General features: G+C 47.6%; 1 protein-coding gene across 9 annotated transcripts in view; it reads left to right on the forward strand.

Moving 5' to 3' along the window:
• MCF2L2 (MCF.2 cell line derived transforming sequence-like 2) overlaps positions 1-25135 on the forward strand; it is a 3251461-nt gene that overhangs the window by 3152744 nt on the left and 73582 nt on the right. For all 9 annotated transcript variants that reach the window (XM_069618639.1, XM_069618638.1, XM_069618642.1 and 6 more), the window contains 2 exons: positions 10259-10377; positions 17618-17730. In XM_069618639.1, coding sequence (XP_069474740.1) covers positions 10259-10377; positions 17618-17730 — 232 coding nt within the window. The remainder of the gene's footprint in view (positions 1-10258; positions 10378-17617; positions 17731-25135) is intronic.

Below are 25135 nucleotides of genomic sequence, written 5' to 3' on the forward strand. Positions count from 1 at the left end.
GCCTTGTCACGTTCCCCAGGGGGGGTCGTGTTGCCAACCTTTCCTGACACTGTTCTCGGAAAGAGTCATGTGATTTGTCTTTGTACACCTTCATTGTCGTTATTAGACTCGGTCCGATCTTGGACTAGCAATCACTCCGACCAGTTGCGAGAATGGGACCCCGTGTTTTCTGATGGGTTGCCTTTCGTACATGAACGTCTATTCCTTCCCACACCTGACACTCGTAATCTGGCCCTAGAGTGGTCTCATGATGCCCCTTTTAATGCCCATCCCGGTCAAGAGCGCACTTTAGATCTTCTCAAGCGCTGGTGTTGGTGGCCCTCTATGAGGCGCGATGTAGACTGCTATGTCAATGCATGTGCAGTGTGTGCTCAGGCTAAGCATCGGAGAGGCCGACCGGTTGGGTTGCTACTTCCGCTTCCAGTTCCTCCCAGGCCTTGGCATACACTGACTATGGATTTCGTTACCGATCTCCCCAAATCACGAGGCTTTGACTCCATCTGGGTAGTGGTGGACACGTTTACAAAAATGGCTCGTTTTGTCCCTTGTAAAGGTATTCCTTCGGCCCCGGTCTTGGCGGACTTGTTTTTTGAACATGTGTTCATGTTATTCGGCCTCCCTTCGGTCATTATATCCGATCGAGGATCACAGTTCACCTCTCGGTTTTGGAGGTCGTTGACTAAATTGTTGGGCATTGATACCAGGTATTCTTCGGCATATCATCCTGAGACCGATGGGCAGACCGAAAGGACGAATCAATCTATGGAGCAGTATCTTCGCTGCCTTATATTGCAACATCAGACCTCCTGGTTGGCCGCTTTGCGGCTTGCTGAGTTCGCGTACAATAACGCGGCTCATTCAGCTACAGGTTATTCTCCTTTCTACGCCCTCTACGGCCAACATCCCAAAGTCTTGCCAGTCCCTGATGCTTCTAGTTCTTCGAATCCTGCGGCCACGACGTGTCTTAGGGATCTGTCTGCTGTACATGCTAGTACTGTGGTGCATCTCACGGAAGCGAAGGCTGCCATGAAGGCCCGTGTGGATGGCAAACGTCTGGCTGCTCCCCCTCTGGTGGTGGGTTCTAGGGTCTGGTTGTCTTCACGTCACCTTCGCCTAGTGGGTTGCCGGAAACTGCTACCTCGTTTTGTCGGCCCGTATGTAGTCTCACAGGTGGTGAATCCGGTGGCTTTTCGTCTGGTGCTTCCTAGTTCTTGGCGTATCCATCCTGTCTTCCATGTGTCCCTCCTCAAGCCTTGCCCCGATTCTGTCCGCCTTCGTACCCCTGTTGCACCGGTGTCCCTGTCCTCTCCTGATGTCTTTGAGGTGTCGGCCATTTTAGGGTCCCGATGGTTTAGGGGTAGGCTCCAATATCTGGTGGATTGGAAGGGTTACGGCCCGGAGGAGCGTTCATGGGTTTCCGCCTTGGACCTGAACGCCCCTCGGCTGGTGACCCGCTTCCATATGGATCATCCGTCCAGCCCACGGGGTCGTGGGCCGTTGGGGGGGGGCTATGTTAGACGATCCTCTGCACACCAGTTCGCTACACATCAGAACACTGCTCACATATCTCCACCATCCCCTCCCACGGTTCCAGGCTCAGGTGATTCGGTTAACCCAAAGAACCGGAAACCCCGTACCAGCTTTGGTGTACGGGCTCGATTGCAGCCCTTTATGCATTGGCAATTGCCTTGGAGAGCGTATGGCAGAAGGGGCGGTGTTACGTCACCACGTCGGTCACGTGATCCAGAGTCACGTGTCCTTGTTGGACGTCACATGATCCAGAGACGTCACATGACTCCCAGACACACAGTATAAAGGTCTGGGAGACAGAACACTCATTGCTTCTCAGCTGGCTTCAGACCCTGTTTGGCGTTACTACTTGCTCCTTGCTGTCTTGATCACGGAACTCTACCTCGGACTCCCTCGGACACCCCTTTGGTACCTTTGCTTGGAACTGTTGACCTGTTGCCGGATTTTGGACTTCACCTCGACTTGCCTTTGGATCATCCCTGATTACCTTGCTGAACTTCTACGCCCTTTCCCTTGTTTGGGATTCAAGTCAAGCCCTCTCTCCTACAGGTGGCTAGCCCTTCAACCACGCTAACCTGCGGTTCTACCATTCCAGGGACCGCCGCATCAACTGAGCCTCGAGCCTCTCTACTAGGTTACCTGGGTTACCCTTACACCAAATAGGTAAGACATTTTAGATCCTTTTGTTTATCTGACTGTGTTGTGATTGCCTGGTACTTAACCCCGTTCCTTCTCGACAGCAGCATCGGTGTTCCAGAGGCTCCGTGGATCTGGGAAGACATCTCCCACCTGTGGCCTCAAAGGTCGCACAGCGGGTTTCTATTAAGTTCCCCTGTGCGTCACTTGGGGACAGAGGACTCATCGGTCTACACGACACTCAAGTCAGAACAATTAGGGGTGCTTGGCAGACCTTAAGTCTCTTGTCGCTGTTGAGACATTCATGGCAACGTTCTATCATGGATCGAATTTCCTGGTCCATGGATGGCCACCAGTAGGCCTCTCTCACTCTGCGACGGGTCATGGTGTTTCCCAAGTGGCCTGCGTGGGCTCTACATAGGATGATTCTTCTCATTCCTGTGGGAGGAATAATCTGGTCTGACTTCATAATTATCCCCTCCGTTTCAGATAGTTCGTCCGACACCTTCCAGTAGGGTCTCATGCCCTCGGGTAACGCCTTTTCACTTGGCCAACCTTCCTTGGTCCATTTGCGAATCATGGCCATGGTGGGGTCTTTCCCGTCTTCCTCTTCCCAGTGTCTCTCACTGAGTTCCAGGTAATCTGGCGCTCTCAAGTCCATGATGGATGCAACTATGCATTCTCCATGAAGGAACGTGGTGGCTTTATCCTTACCCTCCGGCAGTCTCGACATGCAGTCAGCTTGTGAGTTTTTCCAGCCTGAGATATGCTGGATCTCAAACGTGTACTCTTGCAGCTTGGCTGCAATGCGTGCCAATCTGGGTGTGGATACTTTTGTGCCTCCCGGGCTGAGCATATGGATAAGGGGCTTATGATCAGTCACCAACTTGAATTTGGTGCCCCATACATACGTCCTGAAATGTTCCACCGCCCATGCGCAGGCCAACATCTCTTTTTCAATGGTGGAGTAGTTCTGTTCCGCCTCCGATAATGCCTTCGATGCAAAGGCCACAACGTGTTCAGTGTCACATTTCTTTTGTGTTAGCACTGCTCCCAGTCCATAAGCACTGGCGTCGGTGGTGACGACTGTTACCCACGCCGGATTAAACGGTTGAAGGCATGGTGCATCTATGATATGCTGTTTTATATTCACCATCGCCGTCTTTTGGGGTTCTTGCCATACAAATTCCGAGCCCTTTTTGAGTAAATCTCGAAGGGGTGCCGTGGTCTCGGAAAACTTCGGTATGAACTTCGCATAGTACTCAGCCAGCGCCAGAAATGACCTTACTTCCTCTTTGCTGTTTGGTTCCGGTGCTTTAATGATTGCTTGCATGAGATTCTGTTTGGGACTGATACCTTTTTCTGAAATCTTGTATCCTAAGTATTCAACTTCTTTCACTCTGAACAGGCATTTCTCATACCGTAACCGCACCCCTGCTTCTTGTAGCTTGTTTAGGACAATTCTTAACGTGGCGTCATGCGTTTGTTCATCCTCCGCATACACGAGGATGTCATCCTGGAAGTACACCACGTTTTTGACTTTCTTTAGCAAAACATCCATCATGCGTTGGAAAGCCGACGCTGCTGATGACAACCTGAATGGCATTTTGGTGAATTGGTATGTGCCAAATGGAGTGATGAATGCCGTGAGGAGTTTCGACTCTTCATGTAGCTGTATTTGGTGGTATGCATTCCTCATGTCCAGTTTTGAAAATATTCTGGCTTCTTTCATTAACAGAATGAGTTCATTTATGCTTGGAAGAGGGTAGTTATCTGTGATGACTTCCAAGTTTAAGCTGCGTAGATCTATGCATACCCTGAGTTCCTGTGATTGGGGTTTCTTTATAAGCACGACAGGGCTCAGCCATTCAGATGCTTCGATTTCTTCTATGACACCCTCCATTTTCATCTTTTCCAACTGACTTCTAAGGATGTCCCTTGCCGTGGCTGGTACTGGCCTCACTCGGTGCTTTACAGGGACCGCATTCCTTTTGAGCACTATTTTGTGCAGAAAACCCTTGATGTGCCCCGGCTCCTCCGAGAAAAGTGTTGGGTAGTCGCTTTTGACAACAGGTCCGCTCGTCACCCTGACTGACAGGACTTGATCTTCGGTGCTGGGATCCAGTCTGATTTTCAGCTTGTCTTGGTCGTCCCACCCTAGCACTGCTGGGCCTTCGTGACTGAAATAGACCCTGGTTGTGGTTTCCCTTCCTTTGAATTCTACTTTGGCTTTGATGTATCCTAACAGTTCAACTGACGCCCCTCCAAACACCGTGGGTTTGTGCTTCGTTATTAGCACTTGCACCTTTTCCTTTCCCACCATGTCCTTATACGTGCGAAGGGGAATGATCGATAGATCCGACCCTGAATCTGCCATGACCCTTGTTTCCATGCCATCAATCTTGATCATGCAGTGAGGTTTCTCTCTCCTTGCTCTTGTGCTGTTAACCATGATGACAGTGGGTCTTCCTCCATCTTCTGAGGATGATTCTTTCTCCGTATTGCGATCTGCATTAAGGCTGGAGACTTTCTTGTTCCTCCACCGACACACAATAGAGAAATGGCCAATGCGTTTACAAATGGAGCACTCCTTGTCTCTGGCTGGGCACTCCCTGTCAAACGCCAGGTGTTTGGTGCTGGTGCACCTGTGACACTTTAGGGGTTCTTTCCTGTTCCCTCTCCCTTCTCTCGTGTCGGTTGCCGGCCTTTCTTTTTTTGCATGGAAACCCACTGCTTGTATTTCTGCGGAACTCTGGGCCCCAATAAGCTCCTTTCGTCTTCCCGCCGTTTCCTCGTCTGCTCTGGCGATCTCAATCGCTTTCTCCAACTGCAGTTCCTTTTCGACAATAAACTTATCTTGGACTTTCCGACTGTTAGTGTGGACGACTAACATATCACATATGAGACCCTCCGCATTGTTGCCAAAATTACACAGCGCTGCTAATTCCCTCAGCTCGGTGACGTAATCGTCAACTGGTTCAGACATTTCTTGCCTTCGCGTGTAAAACCGTATCTGGTGGAGCACTGTGTTCTCTTTACTGGCAAACCTTTTTATGATTCTCCTGACCGCTTCCTTGAAAACATCGTCATTGTCGCCAGCCACCGGTATCGGGGTGAGACTCTCGAATATTCTCTGTCCTTCCACTCCCAGGGCATTTAGTAGCATGGCCCTGCGCCTTGCCGCTGAGAACCCTGCCCCACCTAGGGCCTCCACATATGTCGTGAATAGGGGCTGCCATTGTGGCCATGGGATGGCAGGCCTACCTGGAGTTTGGAGAAATGGTGGCGGTGGCGTTGCTCCTTGCATGCTCCTCTGTGGGTTCTGGTGGTGATCCTTGTCGCCAATTTATGTAGTAAATTACTTGTAATAAGGACAGGAGCCTCTGGTCTTGTAACGTCGTATTTATTCTCTCACAAGTTTCATGCAGGATGCACACAACACCCAGGAAGCGGCGACTCTGTGTCCGTGTCTGATTTATGGTGTGCCTGCCGTGTGCCCACGGCCTGTGTTGAAGCCCCGGCCTGTGTGACCACAGAGCCGAGGCTAACGTCTGCTGCGTGCCCCCAGTATTGGTGTAGGGTTGGGTGGTCCCGACTCCCGCAGGGTGACCCCTGCTCTACAGCCCGCTGGGTGACCGCAGCTCTCCTGTCCGCTCTGGGTGATCCTGGTGCACAGTGTATCCCGCTCCAGTGCCCCGAGAACGGGACACCACACCACTGAGGATGCATGTCCATATGAGTGCAGTTGTAGATGCGGACTTAGAACATTTTAAATAAAAATAAAAAAGTGGCGCCACTGGTGCCAAACCTTCCAACCAGCCCAAGACCAGTTGTTTGCGTCTGTCTTCGCAGGGCCCGCTCCGTTTTTCATCTTTGCAATGGTATGCTCTCGTCTTGTGCTGAAGGGTGCGACGGGGGCGCCTGGTTTTCATGCAAGCAACCTCCTCCTCTCAAATTGCCGAAGGCCCTTACTTTTACGTAATCTGCTAAAGAAATATCTGTACAACTCATTTTAATTTTTTTAAAAGCACAGCTGTAAAGAAATGACTAATCCATAACCGCTTTATCGTTTCGATTCCTGAAATATGCTTAGCTGATTAATAATAATAACATCATATAATTTAAATAGCACTTACTGACACAGGTTTGCAAGGAGCGCTCCAAATAACCACTGTTGTTATCCCACCTGAGCAATTCCCTTTTCATCATGTTGAAAAGGATGAAATGCTGAGTTGAGCCGACTGAGTTAACCGTTTGAGCAATTAAACTTGCTCCATGCGTACACGGTTCAGCGAGGCATTAACCCCACTCCTCTAACCCCCCCCCCACCCCATCGCCCCTTGCTTTGCCTAAAGAGAGGTGTATTGTACAGGTCAGGGACACACATGGCGGCGCCCTTTCATGATGGCAGAGGAAAGGGAAGAAGCGTCATCACACAAACTATTCTTCATTTCAGATTCTGTGCTAAAAGTCCCCACTTTACCCTTATTTGGAACCGTCCCATCTGTGACCTTGCAGAGTTCGGAATGTCACGCATCTGCATGGTACAGAAACGAAGGAGTACTTCATTGTAGAACCTTCAGGGCTATATCCCCAGACCCCAACTAGAGTAAAACATGCCCTTTCAGAGAAATTCAATTCACTGTAGTTTTTCCTTTAAATGAAAGTTAAACATTGACATTATGCGGTATAATGTAGTTCAAAGATACAAATCTGCCCCCAGTCTTTTACCAAGAAGTAAGCCATTTTGGAAAATGTCAAGTCAAACGGTAGCAGTAATAATTAAAAGATATGTATGGTGCATTCTCTGTGCCGGTGCTGCAACCTGCTGAGCTACCTTACCCGCAGCAGCAATGCTGCACTGCAGCCTCGGTTTCAAGCTATAGATGCTCCCCCTCTCAGAGTTAAGTTGGTTCACTGCCAGTTTTCACAAGCCTAATAGCGGGGATCGCATTTTCGCACCCCACTGAGCTCTCCAACCTGGCAAGGGGCAATCCGAATGGCTGTCTAGTGTGTCATAAGGGGCAGGCCACGAGACAGCTGTTAAGCCCTCAGGTGCAACTTCAAGGTGGTCCCTGATCTTTAGTTTCTATCACCAAATCACTCAGCAGCCCTCGTAGGTATTGCGACATACAGGTACAGGTGACAACATCGGGAGCGTTCAGTAATGGTTGCAGCAATGCAGAAGCAAAAAGTCAGCACTCTCTCTACCCCCACCAGGCACCAACCCTACCCCATTCTTTCTAACCCCCTCCCTGCCCCCTCTCTCTAACCCCCCCAATCTACCCGACTCTCTCTACCCCCACCAACCACCCTACCCACACTCAATCCAGCCCCACTTCCACCCTACCCCACCCAACTACCCTAACACCATACTCGCTACCTCCACCCACCCACCCTACCCCCGCTCTCACCCCCACTCGCTATCCCCACCCACCTAACCTACCCCCACTCTCTCTACCCCAAACACCCACTCTGTCTGTCCCACCCTACTCCCCACTCTCTCTACCCTCATCCCCCTACCCTCATTCACCCACCCTACTACTACTCTCTGTACCCCCACTCTCTCTACTCCCACCAACCCCCACTCTATCTACCCCATCCACCCTACACTTACTCTCTCTACCCACAAATACCCACTTACCCTGCCCCCAATCTTTCTACCCCCACTCACACTCCCCACCCCAACTGTCTCTACCCCAACCACCCACCCTAACCCCAATCTCTCTACAGCCACCCACCCAACCCCCACCCTACCCCACTCACTCTACCCCCACCAATCCACCCTACCCACACTCTATCTAGCCCCATTCCCACCCTACCCCACCCAAATACCCTAACCCCATACTCTCTACCTCCAATCACCCACCTACCCCCGCACTTACCCCCACTCTCTATCCCCACCCACCTACCCTACCCCCACTCTCTCTACCCCAAACACCACTCTCTCTGCCCCATCCTACCCCCCACTCACTCTACCCTCACCCCCTACCCTCATTCACTCACCCTACTACTCTCTGTACCCCCACTCTCTCTACTCCCACCAACCCTCACTCTATCTACCCCACCCACCCTACACTTACTCTCTCTACCCACATATACCCACTTACCCTACCCCCAATCTTTCTACCCCCACTCACACTCCCACCCCAACTGTCTCTACCCCATCCACCCATCCTAGCCCCAATCTCTCTACCACCACCCACCCACCTTACCCCCACCCTACGCCACTCACTGTACCCCTACCCACCCTAACCCACCCAACTCTCTCTAAAAACCAAACTCACTCTACCCCCACCCATCCAACTCTCTGTACCCCGCGCATGCAGCCTACCAACTCTCTATATCCCCATCCAACCTACCAACTCTCTCTACACCATCCACCCATGTACCATACCCTCACCCTCTCTACATCACCAACCCACCCCACCCACTCTCTCTACCGCCATGCATCACACCCCACTCTCTACCCCATCCACCCGTTCTACCCCCTCTCTATCCCCACCCACCCTACCCCCTCTCTCTACCACCACTCTTCCTACCCGCTCTTTCTCTACTCAACCCTTACTCTTCTGTCTTTAACCTGGCACACACCCTACCCCCCTCTCTAGCCGCACCCACCCTAAACCCTTTATTTCTTACCATCTCACTCTCACCCTTTCTCACTCATATTTCCTCTTGCTCATCATCCATTGCACCCTCTAGCAATGGCGTCCTCCCTTGCTCTATTCCCCTTCTCATTCTGTTGCACACCTGCACCCCTTATTGCATCCTCCTTTGAAACTTAACACGCTCCTCCTTGCACCCTGTTGCCTATGAATGCAAAATGCAAAGAACAGTAAACGGCAAAACTATTGCCATTGCCAATGCTTGTGTTGGTTTTTGTGGTTACAGCCCAGAGTTGTTGTATACCATCTGTTTATTGTGTTAGAAAATAATGCTTTTGGGTGAAATTTACTGGCACTTGTTTTGCACTTACGCAGAGTGATTTGTCATGGCACTGTTTTGTAATTACTGTTTGTCTGATTGCTGACAGACGAAGAAGGCTGTCCTCAGGGGCCTGTCATTGTGGCAGGGGTGTGCTGCACTCAGGCTCCTGTTGTACTTGTGGTGCAAGATTATCCTGTTTGGCAGGAACTGGGTTGTGTACAATGTGGGGCCGCAGCCGCGCTGTTCATTAGATGCGCTGTGCATAGGGGGCAAAGCTTCCACAGTCATGTACACATAAAGTCTAGTTCTAGGATACAGTGCTGTTGCTTGTTGTCTTTTCTTCACATGTTCGCCAAAAAAACGTTGGTGTCGTGTGCACACTGCATAAGCAAAACAAATGCGGTGACGGCTGGAAGGTTTAGAGTTAATCCTAACCTCTGCCATTGCTCTGCCATTGCTCTGGGCAACCCTCTAGACCATCGTTCTTCACCTGCCAAGCCATTACAGAAGGGGAAAGACCATATGCAAATTAGGCCACGCCTGGACGCAGCCCAAAAAGGGAAGTCCAGCCTGCAAAGCTAACACATCCCTTCTGCACGAGACCACAAGCATCTCCAGACATGTTTCGGCCTTTGGGAAGGGATTAAGTCTGATTTGCATATGGTCTTTTCCCTTTTGTAATGGCTTGGCAGGCAAAGGATGATGTGTGGATAGTTGCCCAGAGCCATGTCAGAGGTTAGGATTCCGTGCTTGATTCACGGAATTATTTGCACGGTCTCACTTTGAACCGTGCAAATATTTCCATGAATCAGGCACGGAATCCTAACCTCTGACATGGCTCTGGGCAACCATTCACACATCATCCTTTGCCTGCCAAGCCATTACAAAAGGGAAAAGACCATGCACTGCCGACATTATTTGCACGGTTCAAAGTGACTTTGCACTGCCGACACAAAACCTTCCAGCCATCACTTCTTTTGTTTTGCTGTGCACACCGAAAAAAAGTGATGCACAGGGTTTGTAAAGATACACACTTTTTAGGCAGATTATGTACGGGCAAATCAGATAAGTTATGTTTGAGATGTCTTGTCTGCATTTTGAAATGAAACCCTCTCTTGCATAATGTGAAACTTGGCACAACACTTTCCTTGTTTCTCCACAGGCTGGCCAAGCAGACAAATTCCCTCGCTGGACACCTTTGAGGATTTCGAAACCATCCCTTCCAGCAATGATGAGCTCTACAATTCTTCTGATCTGGAAGAAGACACGAATACTAGCAATGTACAGTCCCTGTCTTCTGGCTCCTTTGTCTATTTTAGACCTAGTGTTTATTGGAACAGATTGTTGACAGATATATTGGTATTTATTGCAATCGAGAATCCACCCCCTGGCTATCTCTTATTTATTTAATTATTCATTTTCATTTCGTGTTCTCTGTCTGCTTCTTTCTATTGCATTTATCTTAAGTAGGGAAAAACAAAGGGGAGTCTCGTGGGTGAATGAGTAAACAATGGTGCAGGCAAAGAAAGGGCCACTCTTTAGGATGCAAGTTATGGAAATGTGTTAGTTGATGTACAGTATTGTGAGTCACTGCCAACCTAAAATCATTTTAAGATCTGTACACTAATGTCAAGAGAATATAGGTTATTGTAGTTAGATATTTTAATTAGTGCGAAATGCAACTATACCTCACATGAATATTCCGATCAAAGACTTGACAGGAATTGCACTGGCACACTATAGGACAGGTCTTGTCCATGTGTTTAGGACTACATCTCCCATGATTCACCACAATTGACTATGTCGGCTAGGAATTATGAGTTGTAGTCCAAAATGCTTAGAAAGAGCCTGTTTCATCTCTCACCTCTGAGAGCATACTGTTTATATTTAAAAATAATTAAAAGGCAGCAACATCAAACTTACCATGGCAGAGTAGAGCAGCCTGACCCGCCCATATCAATGTATCCCCCATGATGAAGCCTAAGGGCCTGATTTACAAAAGCGTTTTACAATGGCGCATCCCATTGAAAAGCCATGTCCTAAGACTTAATAGCTCAGCTTTTAGTTGGATCCCACCTCCGAAGATTAGCATGTGGCTTTTTTTTGCTGGGCTACAATAGATACACAGTAAAAAATGCCATGCCTGGCCCTCGGCCCGCAATGCTTCACACCACACATAATCACATTAATTAGGAGTTTGTGTGCGAGGCAGGAAGGCATGGCATGTTTTACTGGGCATTTATCACAGTCCAGTAAAAAATGCCATACCGGGCATCTGTGATTATGCTAGGTGCTGAGGTTAGGCGATGCTCAGTAGAAAATGTCATGCCTGCCCCTGGAGCCCCCAGCGCCTCCACGCACAAATAATCACATGCATTCCCAGCCATCCCTGACCATTCACTCACCCATACTTTTCGATCGCATTCACTCACACGTACTCACGCCCATACATAAACCATTCACTTGCACGCACGCGGGTACACATATATGTACATACATACATACGTACACAGTCACATCCGACATGCATGCACGCAGTCAGACATACCCAAATTAACAAAAAAAGGCATTCTTGCCTGCTGCTTCTCAATTTTCACCTGAGTCCTTCTGATTATTCAGGGTTGTCAAGGAATGCAAGTCCAATCGAGAATATGTCTTTTTATGCAGTGTGGTGGAAAGTACACATAATCTAATGTTCCCAGATTCAATTTCCTCTATAGTAGTGTTATTCCAGTGTCTCCACAAATTTGCTTTCATCATAGTTTGGGGCTGTCTAGCTCTGCCAACATTTTTTAAATACAATTTTTGCTCACTGTTCCCACTGCCATCTATAGGGATGTTATTTCTATTTTTACCAATATGATTGTCTTCCTTCTGTAGAGTGTGTGATATTAACCATAATGTGCTTATAAAAACATCTATCATTCCATCAACCCTGTCCCCGACCCTCTTGTACCGCCCACCATGAAGAAAACCACCAGCAACAACTCATTCTTCATCAACAAGATCAGCATGATACCCCAGAACATAGACACCAAGCCCACAACTGACAACACCACACATTCCTTCTTGCAAAACCATCACTACCTTAAAAACCTCAAAGCAATCCCCATGGAAGATCTTACTGGCACTTTGATGACTTTGATGACATCCTCCCAACCTCTATACTCAAAACCCTGCTGACTGAATCACTTCTCTGTTTCCTGGCAATAATGAACATTTCCCTCAATCAAGGCACAAACAAATTCCCCCACTTCTCAAGAAACAGTGGCCACCAATGACCTCAGCAACTTCCGCCCCATGACCAGCTTCCCTTCCTAGGTAAGATCCTTGAGAAATCAGTAGTCATGCAACTCCTTGTTACCAATCTAATTATACTGCGCCCCTAAAGGTAAGGGATGCGCTTACAATCACCTTCACAGGCCCCACACAAGTGCATGAATACGAAATCTCCTACCTGATCTTCAAAGGGTAATCGGAAGAAAGGAGCGATTCACCTGGCACTCTTTCTCTGTGCAGTCAAGTTTGCACAAAGTGAAAACACGGGGGAAACCCTCGAGGGGAAGAAAACCCTTGCAGAAGGAGTTCGCTGGATGAGGAACGGAACGGAACTTGCTTCAGGTATGTGTCTTCGTGGAGTAGATGTCGCAGTCACCACTCCGTTGCGGGTTCAGAGTTTCTTTCCGTTTCCACCAGTTGATACAACGAGAGGGGACAGATTAACCCTAATATGAAGAGAGGGGGAACAGGTAAGTTTATCAAATGGATGTGTATCCTACCCTTGTAATCAGACGGTATAGAGATGAAGAGAGACTGAATCCCAGCTGGAGGATGGGGGAGGACATCTGTGTACAAACACTAATCAGCTAAGGAAGTGAAAAGGAAAGTAAAGAAAATGTAGTGGAACCTTCCTTTCCTCCCATACCATAATCCTGAATGGAGATTGGAGCAAATCACCGGGGGAAATGATCCGTGAATAGATTGTGGGGATGGTTGGGAGATGTAGTATAAACGCGAGGCACGGATGGGCTATGAAGATAGGAGTAAATGAAATGGTAGGTTTGTGCTTATTGTGTTCGTTTCTCGGTGAATGTGTGGAGGAAGTATGCCTACTTATGTCGGAAGGGTCCCAGAGGGTTTCTTGGCTTGGTAAGCGGTGGAAGGGCAGACTACTAAGCACCGGGGGAACATGAGAGTTCCTGACAGAAGGAAAGAAAGAATAGTAGCAGTGAAATAAGGATTTCCTAAATTCTCAAAGTCTGTGAAATCTCTAGATGCGATACTCATGAAGCGTGGCTTCTGAAAACAATAGCAACGCGATGTTGCAATGGATCCAGGACCAAAAGTACTTTCTCGGGATGAATGCAAGGAGCGTGATCTGCTGCCTCCCGAAACACTGCACTGTCAACCTGTGGTACCGCGGCCATCTTAGATTGGGGCATCTGGATTCCCGAGATATGCCGCCAACAGCGCCACAAAGACCATTTCCTAAAGACACCTTGAGTGTTCGTAACACTCCTCCAACACATCGACACCAACAAACTCCTTCACTCTTACCAATCTGGCTTCAGACCCAGATGCAGCATGGAAATTGATTCCATCAAGGTGATCAATTATACCTTTGATGGTGACCATCCTTCGATTCTGGTTCTCCTCAACCTATCAGATGCACGCGACACAGTAGACCACCCCACCAAACGCTCACCAACCTTTTACATCGCAGCATGGGGATCAGCAAGACTCTCCTTAGCTGGTTCAAATCCTACCGCCCTGACCTCTACCAATTCATCCAACTGGATTCCTCCAAATCACCAACTGTACCCATCACCTGTGGAGTCCAACAAGGATCCATCCTCTCCCTACCTATCACTTGCTGAGTTCCAGATGGATCTATCCTCTCCCTCTGATCTTCAACCTTTACATGGAACTGCTTAGATCGCTTCTTGCGCCACACAATATCCACATCAACAAATAACCATACGACACACAGCTTTACCTCAAGGTATCCTTCATCAAAGACACTCATAGGCACAAGCCCTGCCTCACACTGTGTTGGTCTTCGATGTCCATTGCTTACATGAAGTTCAACCCCTCAAAGACCGAATTCCCACTGCTGACCAATGATACTGAACACCCTTACATCCAGAACAGGCTATCTGCTATGAACCTCAAGTGCTTTACACTACAGCGGATCACCAGAGCCAAGTCCCTTGGGTTTTACATCAACAGACATCTCTCCTTCAAGGAGTACGTAGCAAGTAAGAAACAAGCAACTTGGTACCAACTTTTCCTCCTGCAGAGACTTAAGCCTTTCATTCCAGCAAACAACTTCAGATCTTCTCTCCAAGACTTGGTCTTCTCCCACCTGGATGGTGGAAATGCCCTCCTGGAACGCCTTCCGGTCACCAGACTGGCACCCTGAAATGTGGCCAGGCTCATCAAAGGACTCTGTAATTTCGACCACATAAACATGACCCTCAATGAACTGCAGTGGCTCCTGCTGCACTTATCACCTGCAAATCCTTCTGCATCCTCAACAAGGCTGTCACCCTCAAGTCTCCACTCTACCCTGCTGAGAAGCTCAGCAGCTCTGGAGGCCTGCAATTCACCAAAATCCAGGACATGAGCATACCTGAACTCCATTGATGAAGAACGGAAAGAACCAGAAGAAGGGCCTTCTCTGTCTATCCCCCAGACTCTGGAACCTTCTCCCTGTCAAGTCCAGACTTGCCCTCTCACTTCCATAGTAGTTCAGGAAGGACCTCAAGACACTCTTCTTCAAGGATTGGCTCCTCCTTGACACCTAGGTCCTCACCCACTCCCCACCTAACCTTAGACCGGGTGTTCTGCCCCTCCCCCATTTCCTCCCCTGTCCCCTGTTTGCTCGTACATCCCTTGCTGCCAAATTGCTCCCTCTCTCCCTACCCCGTTGCTAGCTCGAAGCTCCCTTGTTTCTGATCCTTTGCAATCTGCTTCTCTCTCTGTATACTTGGCCCTATGCCCTGTGAAGTTCTTTATTTTGCTTTCTAAATCAGGGTCCACGCTCTATGAATACCCTAATAATAATAATAAAATGATTATCATTTTGGGCCACAGTGATGACGTTTGCAGGTTTCTATCAATCTCCTTGTTATCATTATTCTTGTGTTCCTTGCATAGTGAGTTTTCCGAAGGAATAGCGCACCCCCTCCAGTATTTTGCATTCATCTACGGACTGAGCCCATGTTTGGCATTAAACCTCCTTCAGTACTTTCCTTTTGATCTCTTGCATGGTGTCAATGCAATCTTATACATAATATGCATTTCCAGTTTGCATCTTTTGATCCCTCCTCTCCCTGTGCCTTCCAAATAGGCACATGCAAACTTTCCCTGTGCCCCTTCTCTTCCACTTGAGCAGGCCCTTGTAGCCATCAATTCCTGCAACTTCTTTACTTTACTCATTTTCCCACAATGGTTAATTAGTTTCTTTTTTTATTTTCTTATTGAAATGTTTTGCAAACCTCTGACAGTGAACTTTTAATATCCACTTCTGCACACCTAATTAAAGCACAGTTAGAGGAGGCTTGACACATACATAAAAACATTTAAATCAGGTTTGACCTTGTGTATTGATTTTCTTATTCCGAGCTCTTAAATTATCTTCTACTTTCTTTAAATCACCATCCACTCATCACAAAACAGTTCATCTGTTTAATTAATTAACCATCTTTTATAATATGCTATACCTTCGGCCTGGGATTCTGACCAGGATTGGAACCTGTGTTGCTCAGCGTTGTCTTGCTTCCAAGACAAACACGTTGCCCTGCTTCCAAGACAAACGCTGCATTTCCTCTGAGCTATCCTCCTGGACGTTATTGTTCCCTCTTGTTTGTTTCCCTTCCCTCATCTCAACCCTTCCTTCCTCCTCCTCCTCCTTTATGTAATTTCCCTAAACCGGCATTTCTTTTAATTTTGGTGCCTTTCATTAAACCCCCTTGATCCTTGAGTCCCAGACTTTGTGGGATCCTTATTTCTTAGACCATGTTCACATTTTTCAGGTCCAGTCGAGTTATACTGTCTATAATTTCACATACCGTTTTTGTCTGTAAGGATCTTTAACCATAACATTTAATCTTCGACTGTTGTTTTCAAACAGGAAAAACGTGCACAATGCATTGTATTATTGTGTGTCTTGTGCAATGTATGACACTGATAAATATATATGTTCTTCTGCTTGTCATCCACACAATCTACCAGTACTCTCCCTCAATCCCTGATTTAGTTGTTGCCATGGTAATACTTTAACCTGATTTATAAAACAAATGGAGGATATGATATGATATAAGTCATGTATAATGCGCCTGCACACAAGTGTTTCTATACGCAACAAGACAAGGGAGGGAAGACAGGGGGAGGACAAGACAAACGATCTGACTAGGCCTTGTGTCATTCAGATCGTGCAAGTCTGATAGCGCCAAGTGCAGGGGGAAGGGAGAGGGGAAGTGCCAGGGAGAGGGACGGGGAAGTGCAATCAGGGCAGCATTGATCTGAGTAACTGCAGCCAGGGCAGTGCGGCTCTGGGTAAGTGCAGGGAGGCAGGGGACTGCAGATGTTACAGCCCCTAAGTGTGCAGTAGGCCCGGAGGAAGTACAGGGGAGACTGATCATGGAGGAGCATGGTATCCAGTGAGACTCTGTGCGTAGCCAAGCAACCAGTTGTATCCGTGAACAGTTGGTCAGCATGGGAGGGAAAGAGAGAAAGCAGAGGAGAAAAGGAAAGTCTTGAGCTGCTTCCGGATCTTCAGGTGGTCTGGCTCAAGTTGGACAGAGGCAGGGAGGCCATTCCAGAGGGGGGCACCTGCAGAGGAGAGGGATTGGTGTGCATCTGGTGTCCAACGGGGATGGTCCAGTTATCACAGAAGATCTCTGGCAGTGCTCAGTCCCCCCCCTCCAAAATTCCACATTTTGATTCAAGAATATGGGCTACTGTTAATTGATGCCCATGCCTATGTTTTGTCCCAGCCTGACCCTGGGCTCAGACACAACTTCCAAATGCACCATGTTGCAGCAATGAGTTATCAACAGTTAGTATGATAAAGGAACACATGAACAAATACTACCAGACATAGTACTGGTTAGTAACTTTGCCTTTACTCTCTGTAGTAATATTGCCTTACGTATGGCCTGTGATCTTCCATGATGCTATCATCCGCTCACTTAGTTGCTCCACCCATCATCTACAAGTGGCTAGGACTGGGAAGGAAGCGTGCATGGGTGAAACGGCACCAGTAGCCCTGCTCGTTCATGCCATGCTGGCTTTGTGTTGTTGTGCTTTGTCCAATAGAGAATACCACATATTTAGTATGTTATGAGCTTTTTGGATAAAGAGCTCCCCGGGAGATACTGCAATCTGTAAATTACCCTCCTACAATACATGTTCACAGGGTATTTACTTTTATGTGCAAAACCTTAATACATTTGAAGATCTTTTCCAGTTTCTTTTGTTATGTTGAATCTCATATGGTCCCTCTAATCATTTGCAGGGAGCTAGCCTTTTTCGAGTGGAAGGAAGTTTTGAAGCCTGTTATCCAGATTCCTTCATGCTGCAGCACGGGGATCTAGTCCAGTTTGTGCAAGGAGGAGAAAACGGCCAGTGGTAAGCAGAGATCTGTCATGAGAAAATATGTCTTGGTAAAGAAGGACCTACCATAGAAAAACATGTCTTGGTAAGGAGAGTCCTGTCATAAGAAAACAGGAGCATGTCATAAGGAGATATGTTTGGCTAAGGACGGGCCGGTAATAAGAAGACATGTCTCAGCAAAGGGAGGCCAGTTATTGGAAAACATATTTTGTAAGGGGGGACCTCTCATAGGAAAACATGTGTTGCCTAGAAGGGGTCTGTCACAAGAAAACCTTCCTTGGCCATAGGTTCAAACAAGCATATGATTTTAGCTACAATGCACACAGATGTCATCATTGAGCTCTCAATCAATTCGAATAACCCTTACCAGTCAATAACTACTCGCATTGGGACCATTCTCACTTCAGAAGCAGAGAGGGAGGCAATAGAAAGCATTGGGATTCAACAAACAAGTATTTCTTCCTCCTTGCTAGTTTTTTTTCTCCATCATACTGTATATTAACCCAACAGCTAGTGGCGTACATTTGGGGGCCCTTCTGCGGGCCATGGTGAGGAATCCCCCCGGATGGATGTACATGTTTTCCACAAATATGCCAGAGCGACTGAGCACATATAACGAATGTGCTTATATGTGCGTGCAAGGTGTTGTGTGGAGTGGGGAACAGGCATGGCATATTCTACTTAAAATGGTACATGACCGTTCCTTTGGAATAAAGCTATGCATGTGTGAAAAAAGAAATGTTTGCATCCAAAATACACCTTATGCAGGGACGTTTTTATGGGAGGGCAAACGGGGCACTTGCCTTGGGCCCCCACCTTGGAGGGGGTCCCGCAAGGCTAGCTGATCTGAAGAAGTAAGATTCCATTGTTCACTAATCTTAAATAGCACCCGTCAGGATATTTTCTGGGGTGCTGCTGAGGCTCTAAACCCATTGCCTTTCTGGTTTGGCAAGTGCATTCTGCCTTGATCAATTCATCGGCCCTCATTACGACCTTGGCGGAGATCCATGGTGCTATTTGCACCATGGTCCATGGCGCTAAGCTGCCAACTCCGCCATGGTGGTTGGCAGACTTACCGCCCCATTCCGACCTTGGCGGGGCGGTAAGTCCCCAATCCCCATTTACCCTTCCCCATTCCCATTTTTGCCCCATAGGGTATAATGGGAGTGGGGAAGGCGTTAATTACGCCACCGTAAATTACGGTGGCGTAATTAACAACAAGGTCCCTTAGCGCCATGGATTTTTCCGCCTGCAAAAAGCAGGCGTAAAAATCACCATGGCGCTACGGGAACTCGTACTCAGGCGGAAAGGGGCGCCATGGTTTACGCCGGCGTAAACCCCTTTCCGCCAGGGTCGTAATGAGGGCCATCATGTATTGCTTTCTGTGTTCACTGTGGTATGCATAGTTTGTGTGTTCCTTATGGCACAACTCTGGCGCATTTTTTCCTTCCCATGGGAATTATGTCACAATGGTTCAGAAGTTAGCTCAGTGTGTGAAGCACCCATTGCAGAGATATGTGTTCAAATGCAAAATTAGAATATCACATTCTAGCAAGGTGGCTGAGCCTTTCCTATGTGTGAAGTTTATAAACCTGCCTGCATATGTAATTGGATTTGCAGAACAATATCTGCTATTAGCAGCAATGGGCCTGCACCATAAAAACTAAAATATCATCCGTAGGGTGAAGTTCTAGAAATTGGTTTGTTCAGATGGGGTGTTGTAAAACCTAGATAATCGCCTCCAACGATGGCATGAACTGTTAGTCCAAGAGGTGAATAAGTATCCAAATTCAAGACTATGGAACGTCAGCGTTCATGTTTGTATCCTGGTTTTGCCAGCAGATGATACGGTGAGCCTGGTCAAATCATCTAATATATCTTACATTACTGTTCTATCTTCTGTGAGGTTTGCCTTCTTGCTTTCTGCTGGTATCGTTTAGCCCATTACTTGATCTTTCTTCTTATGTAGGCCATTTGGGTGGAAGGGTTGGTAGACAGACGAGAGCGGATCATATGTTGCAGGCCTCAAGCAAGCATATTTTAAGGTCTGCGTGTTTGACACAAAAAAACGGGTTGCTTTTTGGTAGACTTCAAAGGTTTTAATGCACGTTTATAAATGAAAATGTCACAAGCCATTGTTTTGGAAGTATTTAAAGCTTTAAAATACAAAAGACAAACCCAGATTAAATTCATTAAATCACATCGATTGGTGTGCCTGTTCTTATATACCTCCCTTGATGATGGAGAGAATGAAACTAGAATCATTTCCATTTTGCATAACACCCTCCTATAATATTTTGTTTAAAAAATGGTCATGTTTGGTAAAGTGATTTGTGTACTTTCCAAGTGTGTTTTTGATAAAATGAGATTGTTTTAGTTCATGGTAGGAACTGGAAAAGAAAGTGTTCAAATTCAGAAATTGCAGAATTGGCACAAATCCCAGCTTCACCCCTTAACCAGTGTGTGATCCTGGGCATCTCCTTCATTCTTGTATTGCCTAACCTCTCAATGTTGAGTCTTGGGAGGATAGCTCAGCGGCAACCTGCTTGCCTTGGAAGCAAGACAACTGGAGCAGCACAGGTTTGATCCCCGGTCCACGCTTAGAAAACCTATGGGTATTAAGTGCGTTATAAATAACCAATCATATCATATCATATCATTGCCAGTCCCTAAACCTTTCAAAATTGTTAGCCCTTCCAAGTGATTTCCTTCTCATGGTATGATCTTCATAAAAGCCATATTCATGGTTTCACTGTGTTAATAGTGAGCATATTTATATCACACACCACAGGCATTTGTTCCTTCGATATCTAATGGCAATCTATCTCCACTATCCATGTATTCTGTGAGGCAGCTAATGTGAGCTCTGTGTCTATTATGGGTTACATGTACCTTGTACATACGATCCTGCATTAATACTACATCTATCTTCCTAGATGTTACTGATAAAAAGTATCCTGTATGTACTAGAACAGTAACCCTTTTGTAGACTGCTAATGTTGGTCTTCAAATGCTACTTGTTTGTCATTCTGATTAGAGCAATAATGAAGAGGGCAAGGGGACTTAAAGGGAGTAAATGTGCTTATTATGCTGCGAAACAGCATATCAACCTATTGGTTGGGAGCGTGACGGGTGGGCGGCGTGACCAGTATTCTTGATCCCTTAATTCCTTTGGTTCGGTGGAGGGGGGCCCCAAAGATGTCCGTACCCAGGGCCCCAAAGTGCTTAAAATGGCCCTGCCTTTATGGCAAATGTCTGCATGGTCTCCTTTCATTAAAACAAAATATATATTTATATATATATATATATATATATATATATATATATATATGGGATACATTACTCACCGTAATCGTATTTCTGATGCTTGTATCTGCTTAGATTCACATGCTGTGCATAGGCCGACATCTAGTGGAAGCTGCGGAGTATTACAGTTTGTTTTTCGAAAGTCGAAAATGGGCGTCGACACAGGCGTGCCAGTAATACTATCCCTAGTGTGACGTCCACTGTACCCAAGATCCCTCACGCGTGTAGGATCCTCAGATTGTATTTTTTCTGACATGAGGAAGCATGAGGAGTAGCGTGAGTACAGATAATCCAAGCAGATAGACAGAAAGGTAAGACTACAAGTAATCATGCGCCTTCTCTCGGAGGGGAGGAAGGGTGGGTCGCATGTGAATCTAAGCAGATACAAGCATCAGAAATACGATTACGGTGAGTAATGTATCCCTTCTGAGGCTTGTGGAATCTGCTTAGATCACATGCTGTGCATAGATTAGCGAGCAGTACCAGAAGAAGGAGGTGGGATGTGAGAAGGGTCATGAGCAAACAGGTGTCTTAGAACCGCTTGTCCCACTTGTGTATCTGTCTTGGAATGAGTGTCAATGCAGTAATGCTGAGTAAAAGTGTGAATAGAGCTCCAAGTAGCTGCTTTGCAAATGGTGTCGAGGGGAACATTTGCAATGAAAGCCAGAGTGGCACCAATGCCTCTAGTAGAGTGGGCCCTTGGCGTAAAAGGCAGAGTCTTTTCAGAAAGAGAGTAACACAGCTGTATACAGTTGATAATCCACTTCAAGATAGCGCCCTTAGAGACGCGATCCCCCTCTCTGCCTGTAGCTACGGAGACAAACAGTTGATCTGTTTTCCTTAGCGGTCTGGTTTTATTTACATAGTATAGGACCGCCCTACGCACATCTAGGGTGTGTAGTTTCACCTCAGCCGAGCTTTGCGGGTTTTGGAAGAAAGCCGGAAGCTCGATGGACTGGTTTACATGGAACTTGGATATGAATTTAGGTGAGAACCTAGGGTGTGTGCGTAAAACCAGTTTGTCCTTGTGGATAGTAAAGAAAGGATCCTGCACTGACAGAGCCTGAATTTCACTGACCCTTCTTATGGAGGTAATGGCTACTAAGAAGGCCGTTTTATAAGTCAGGTGTTTGAGACTACTTTTATGCATGGGTTCGAATGGGGGTCCCATGAGCTTAGCTAGCACCACGTTGAGGTCCCATCCTGGCGGTGGGTTCGAAATAGGAGGGTGAAGTCTCTTTACTCCTTCCATGAAGGCTTTAACCACTGGTACTTTCCACCACGAGACCTTGTTATGGGATGTGGTGTAAGCCGAGAGGGCTGCCAGGTGTACTTTCAGCGAGTTAAAAACCAACCCTGCATCCAGCAGGTGGAGCATGTATGTCACAACGTTGGAAGGAGTGCAATCAACCGGGTTGATTTGTTTATTCTGGCACCAGATAACGAATCTTTTCCACTTATCAAAGTAACAGTGCCTTGTATTTGGTTTCCTGGACTCCTTTAGAATGTCCATACACCTCTGTGGTAATTTGAGATGTCCAAACGCTATGACTTCAGGAGCCATGCTGCTAGGTTCATAGAGTTGGGTTCCTGATGCACTGTTTGACCCTGTTGCTGGGACAGTAGGTTGTACCAGGCTGGGAGTCTGATGGGCTCCCACACCGCCATCCTGCGTAGGTGTGGAAACCATGGTTGTCTCGCCCACATGGGAGCAACTAGGATGAGCGTCATCGATTCCTTGTTCATCTTGTACACCACCTTCCTGATGAGAGGAGTTGGTGGAAAAGCGTACGCAAACATCCCTGACCAGTTCATCCACAGGGCATTCCCTTGGGAGTCCGGCTGGGGGAACCTGGATGCAAATCCTGGGCATTGTTTGTTTTTGCTTGTGGCGAATAGGTCTATAGTGGGGAAACCCCACTGAGAGAAGAGATCTTCTACTACGTCTCTGTGAAGGACCCATTCGTGTTCTTTTGGGAGGGAGTCTCTGCTTAGAGCATCCGCTAGGGAATTGAGCTCCCCTGGAACATGTTGTGATGACAGGAAGATGTTCCGTCTGAGTGCCCATATCCATATTTTCTGGGCAAGCTTGGACAGATTTGGCGAACGAGTCCCCCCTTGCTTGTTCAGATAGAACATGGCTGTCGTGCTGTCCGTCCTGATCTGCACCGACAAGTTCAGTAGATGGGGCTCGAACGCCTTTAGTGCTCGGAATACTGCCAGAAGCTCTAGCAGATTGATGTGGTTCTTGGCTACTGAGTGAGACCAGAGACCCTGAGCTGTGTGGTGGAGATGGTGAGCTCCCCACCCAGTCAGGCATGCATCTGTAGTCACCACGGCTTGTACTTCGGGATCGTAAAAGGGTTTCCCCTTTGCGAGATTCTCTCTTGTCCACCAGTGTAGGCTCTGTACGAGTGTTGGCGAAACGACCACTAGATCGTCCCAATGACCACTTGCCTGAGACCACTGTTTCGCCAACCATTCCTGCATGGGACGCATGCGCAGACGCGCGTGGGGGACCAGGTAAATGCATGACGCCATCATGCCCAGTAACCGCATAGCTTTGCGTACTGTTATCTGTTGACCTGACTGATAATGCGGAATTTGCAGAAGTATATTCCGAATTCTCTCTTCCGAAGGGAAGGTCAATCCTTTCTGAGTATCTAGGATAGCTCCTAGAAACTGTTTTGAGGTGCTTGGCACCAGACTTGACTTTTTCTCGTTGATAGAGAAGCCTAATTCGTGGAGGAGGTCGATAGTCCTCTGAATGTTTGACCTGCAAATTCCTGGGGTTTCCCCCGTTATGAGCCAGTCGTCCAGATAAGGGTACACCGGGATTGCCTCCCTGCGTAGGTGTGCAGCCGCCACCGCCAGTACCTTGGTGAATACCCTTGGTGCTGAAGCTATCCCGAAGGGCAGTACCTTGAATTGGTAGTGGCGACTGTCCACCTTGAAGCGCAAGTACTTTCTGTGCGCTGGGAGCATGGAAATATGAAAATAAGCATCTTTCATATCCAAGGTTGCCATGTAATCCCCCTTTTTTAGGAGGGGGATTACCTCTTGTAGCGTGGTCATACGGAATTTTTGGGGCTTGACATACTTGTTGGCAGGCCGTAAGTCCAATACTGGGCGCATTGTCAAATCTTTCTTTGGCACAAGGAAGTAAGTTGAATAGATACCCTTGTTTACCTGGTGTCCTGGGACGAGTTCTATCGCGTCCTTTTCTAGCAGAATGGCGATCTCCTCGAGAAGGATCCTTTGATGCTCTAGGGAGTGCACTCTTTGTCGTGGAGGATGGTTCCGGGGACGCTGCAGTAGTTCTATACAATATCCTGCGGATACTGTTGACAGCACCCATCTGTCTGAGGTGATCCCTTCCCAAGCCTGGGTGAAGGTGGAAATGCGTCCCCCTACTGGGGTTGCGTGACAAGGGACCCTGAACTGAGCGTCACTGTTTTGGTGGAGGCGTGCCACCTCCCTTGTTGGGGCTGCCTCTGCCTCTTCCACGACCTCTCTTGTTACCCCTGCCGTAACTCTGGGTAGACTGCTGGTTGTTATTCCATTGTGTACCCTGTCCCTGGGCATAGTTGCCTCTTTGTGAATTTTGGCCGCGTGGGCGACGAAAATTACTGTTCCCCCTCTGGTTAGGGGGTTTGTTGGTAAGCTGGCCAAGGGATTTGAGAGTCTCATATTCATCTTTGGCATTTTTAAGTGCGTCTTCGACCGCTTTCCCAAACAATTGGTCGGGTTCCACTGGCTTGTCTATTAAAGAAGCCTGGGTTTCTGTCTTGAACCCCGACTGCCGTAACCACGCATGTCTCTTGATAACAGTACCTTCTGCTATCAATCTCCCTGCGTTGTCAGCGGCGTCGAAAGTTGCTTTTAAAATGCAACCAGACACGGCTCTCCCCTCTGCCGAGATCCGAGCCAGCTGGCCCTTTAACGGTTCTGGAGCAGAGGCAATGAGCGCCGCGACTTCTTCCCATTGATGGCAATTGTAACTAGCCAACAGGGTGGTGGAATTCGCAATCCTTGCTTGGTAGGCGGACGTTGAGGCTACCTTCCTGCCAAACCCGTAAAGTTTTTTGCTCTCCTTGTCGGGAGGAGCTTCTGA

The sequence above is a fragment of the Ambystoma mexicanum genome, chromosome 10, assembly GCF_040938575.1.
Source record: "Ambystoma mexicanum isolate Mex_15411 chromosome 10, UKY_AmexF1_1, whole genome shotgun sequence".
NCBI lineage: Eukaryota > Metazoa > Chordata > Amphibia > Caudata > Ambystomatidae > Ambystoma > Ambystoma mexicanum.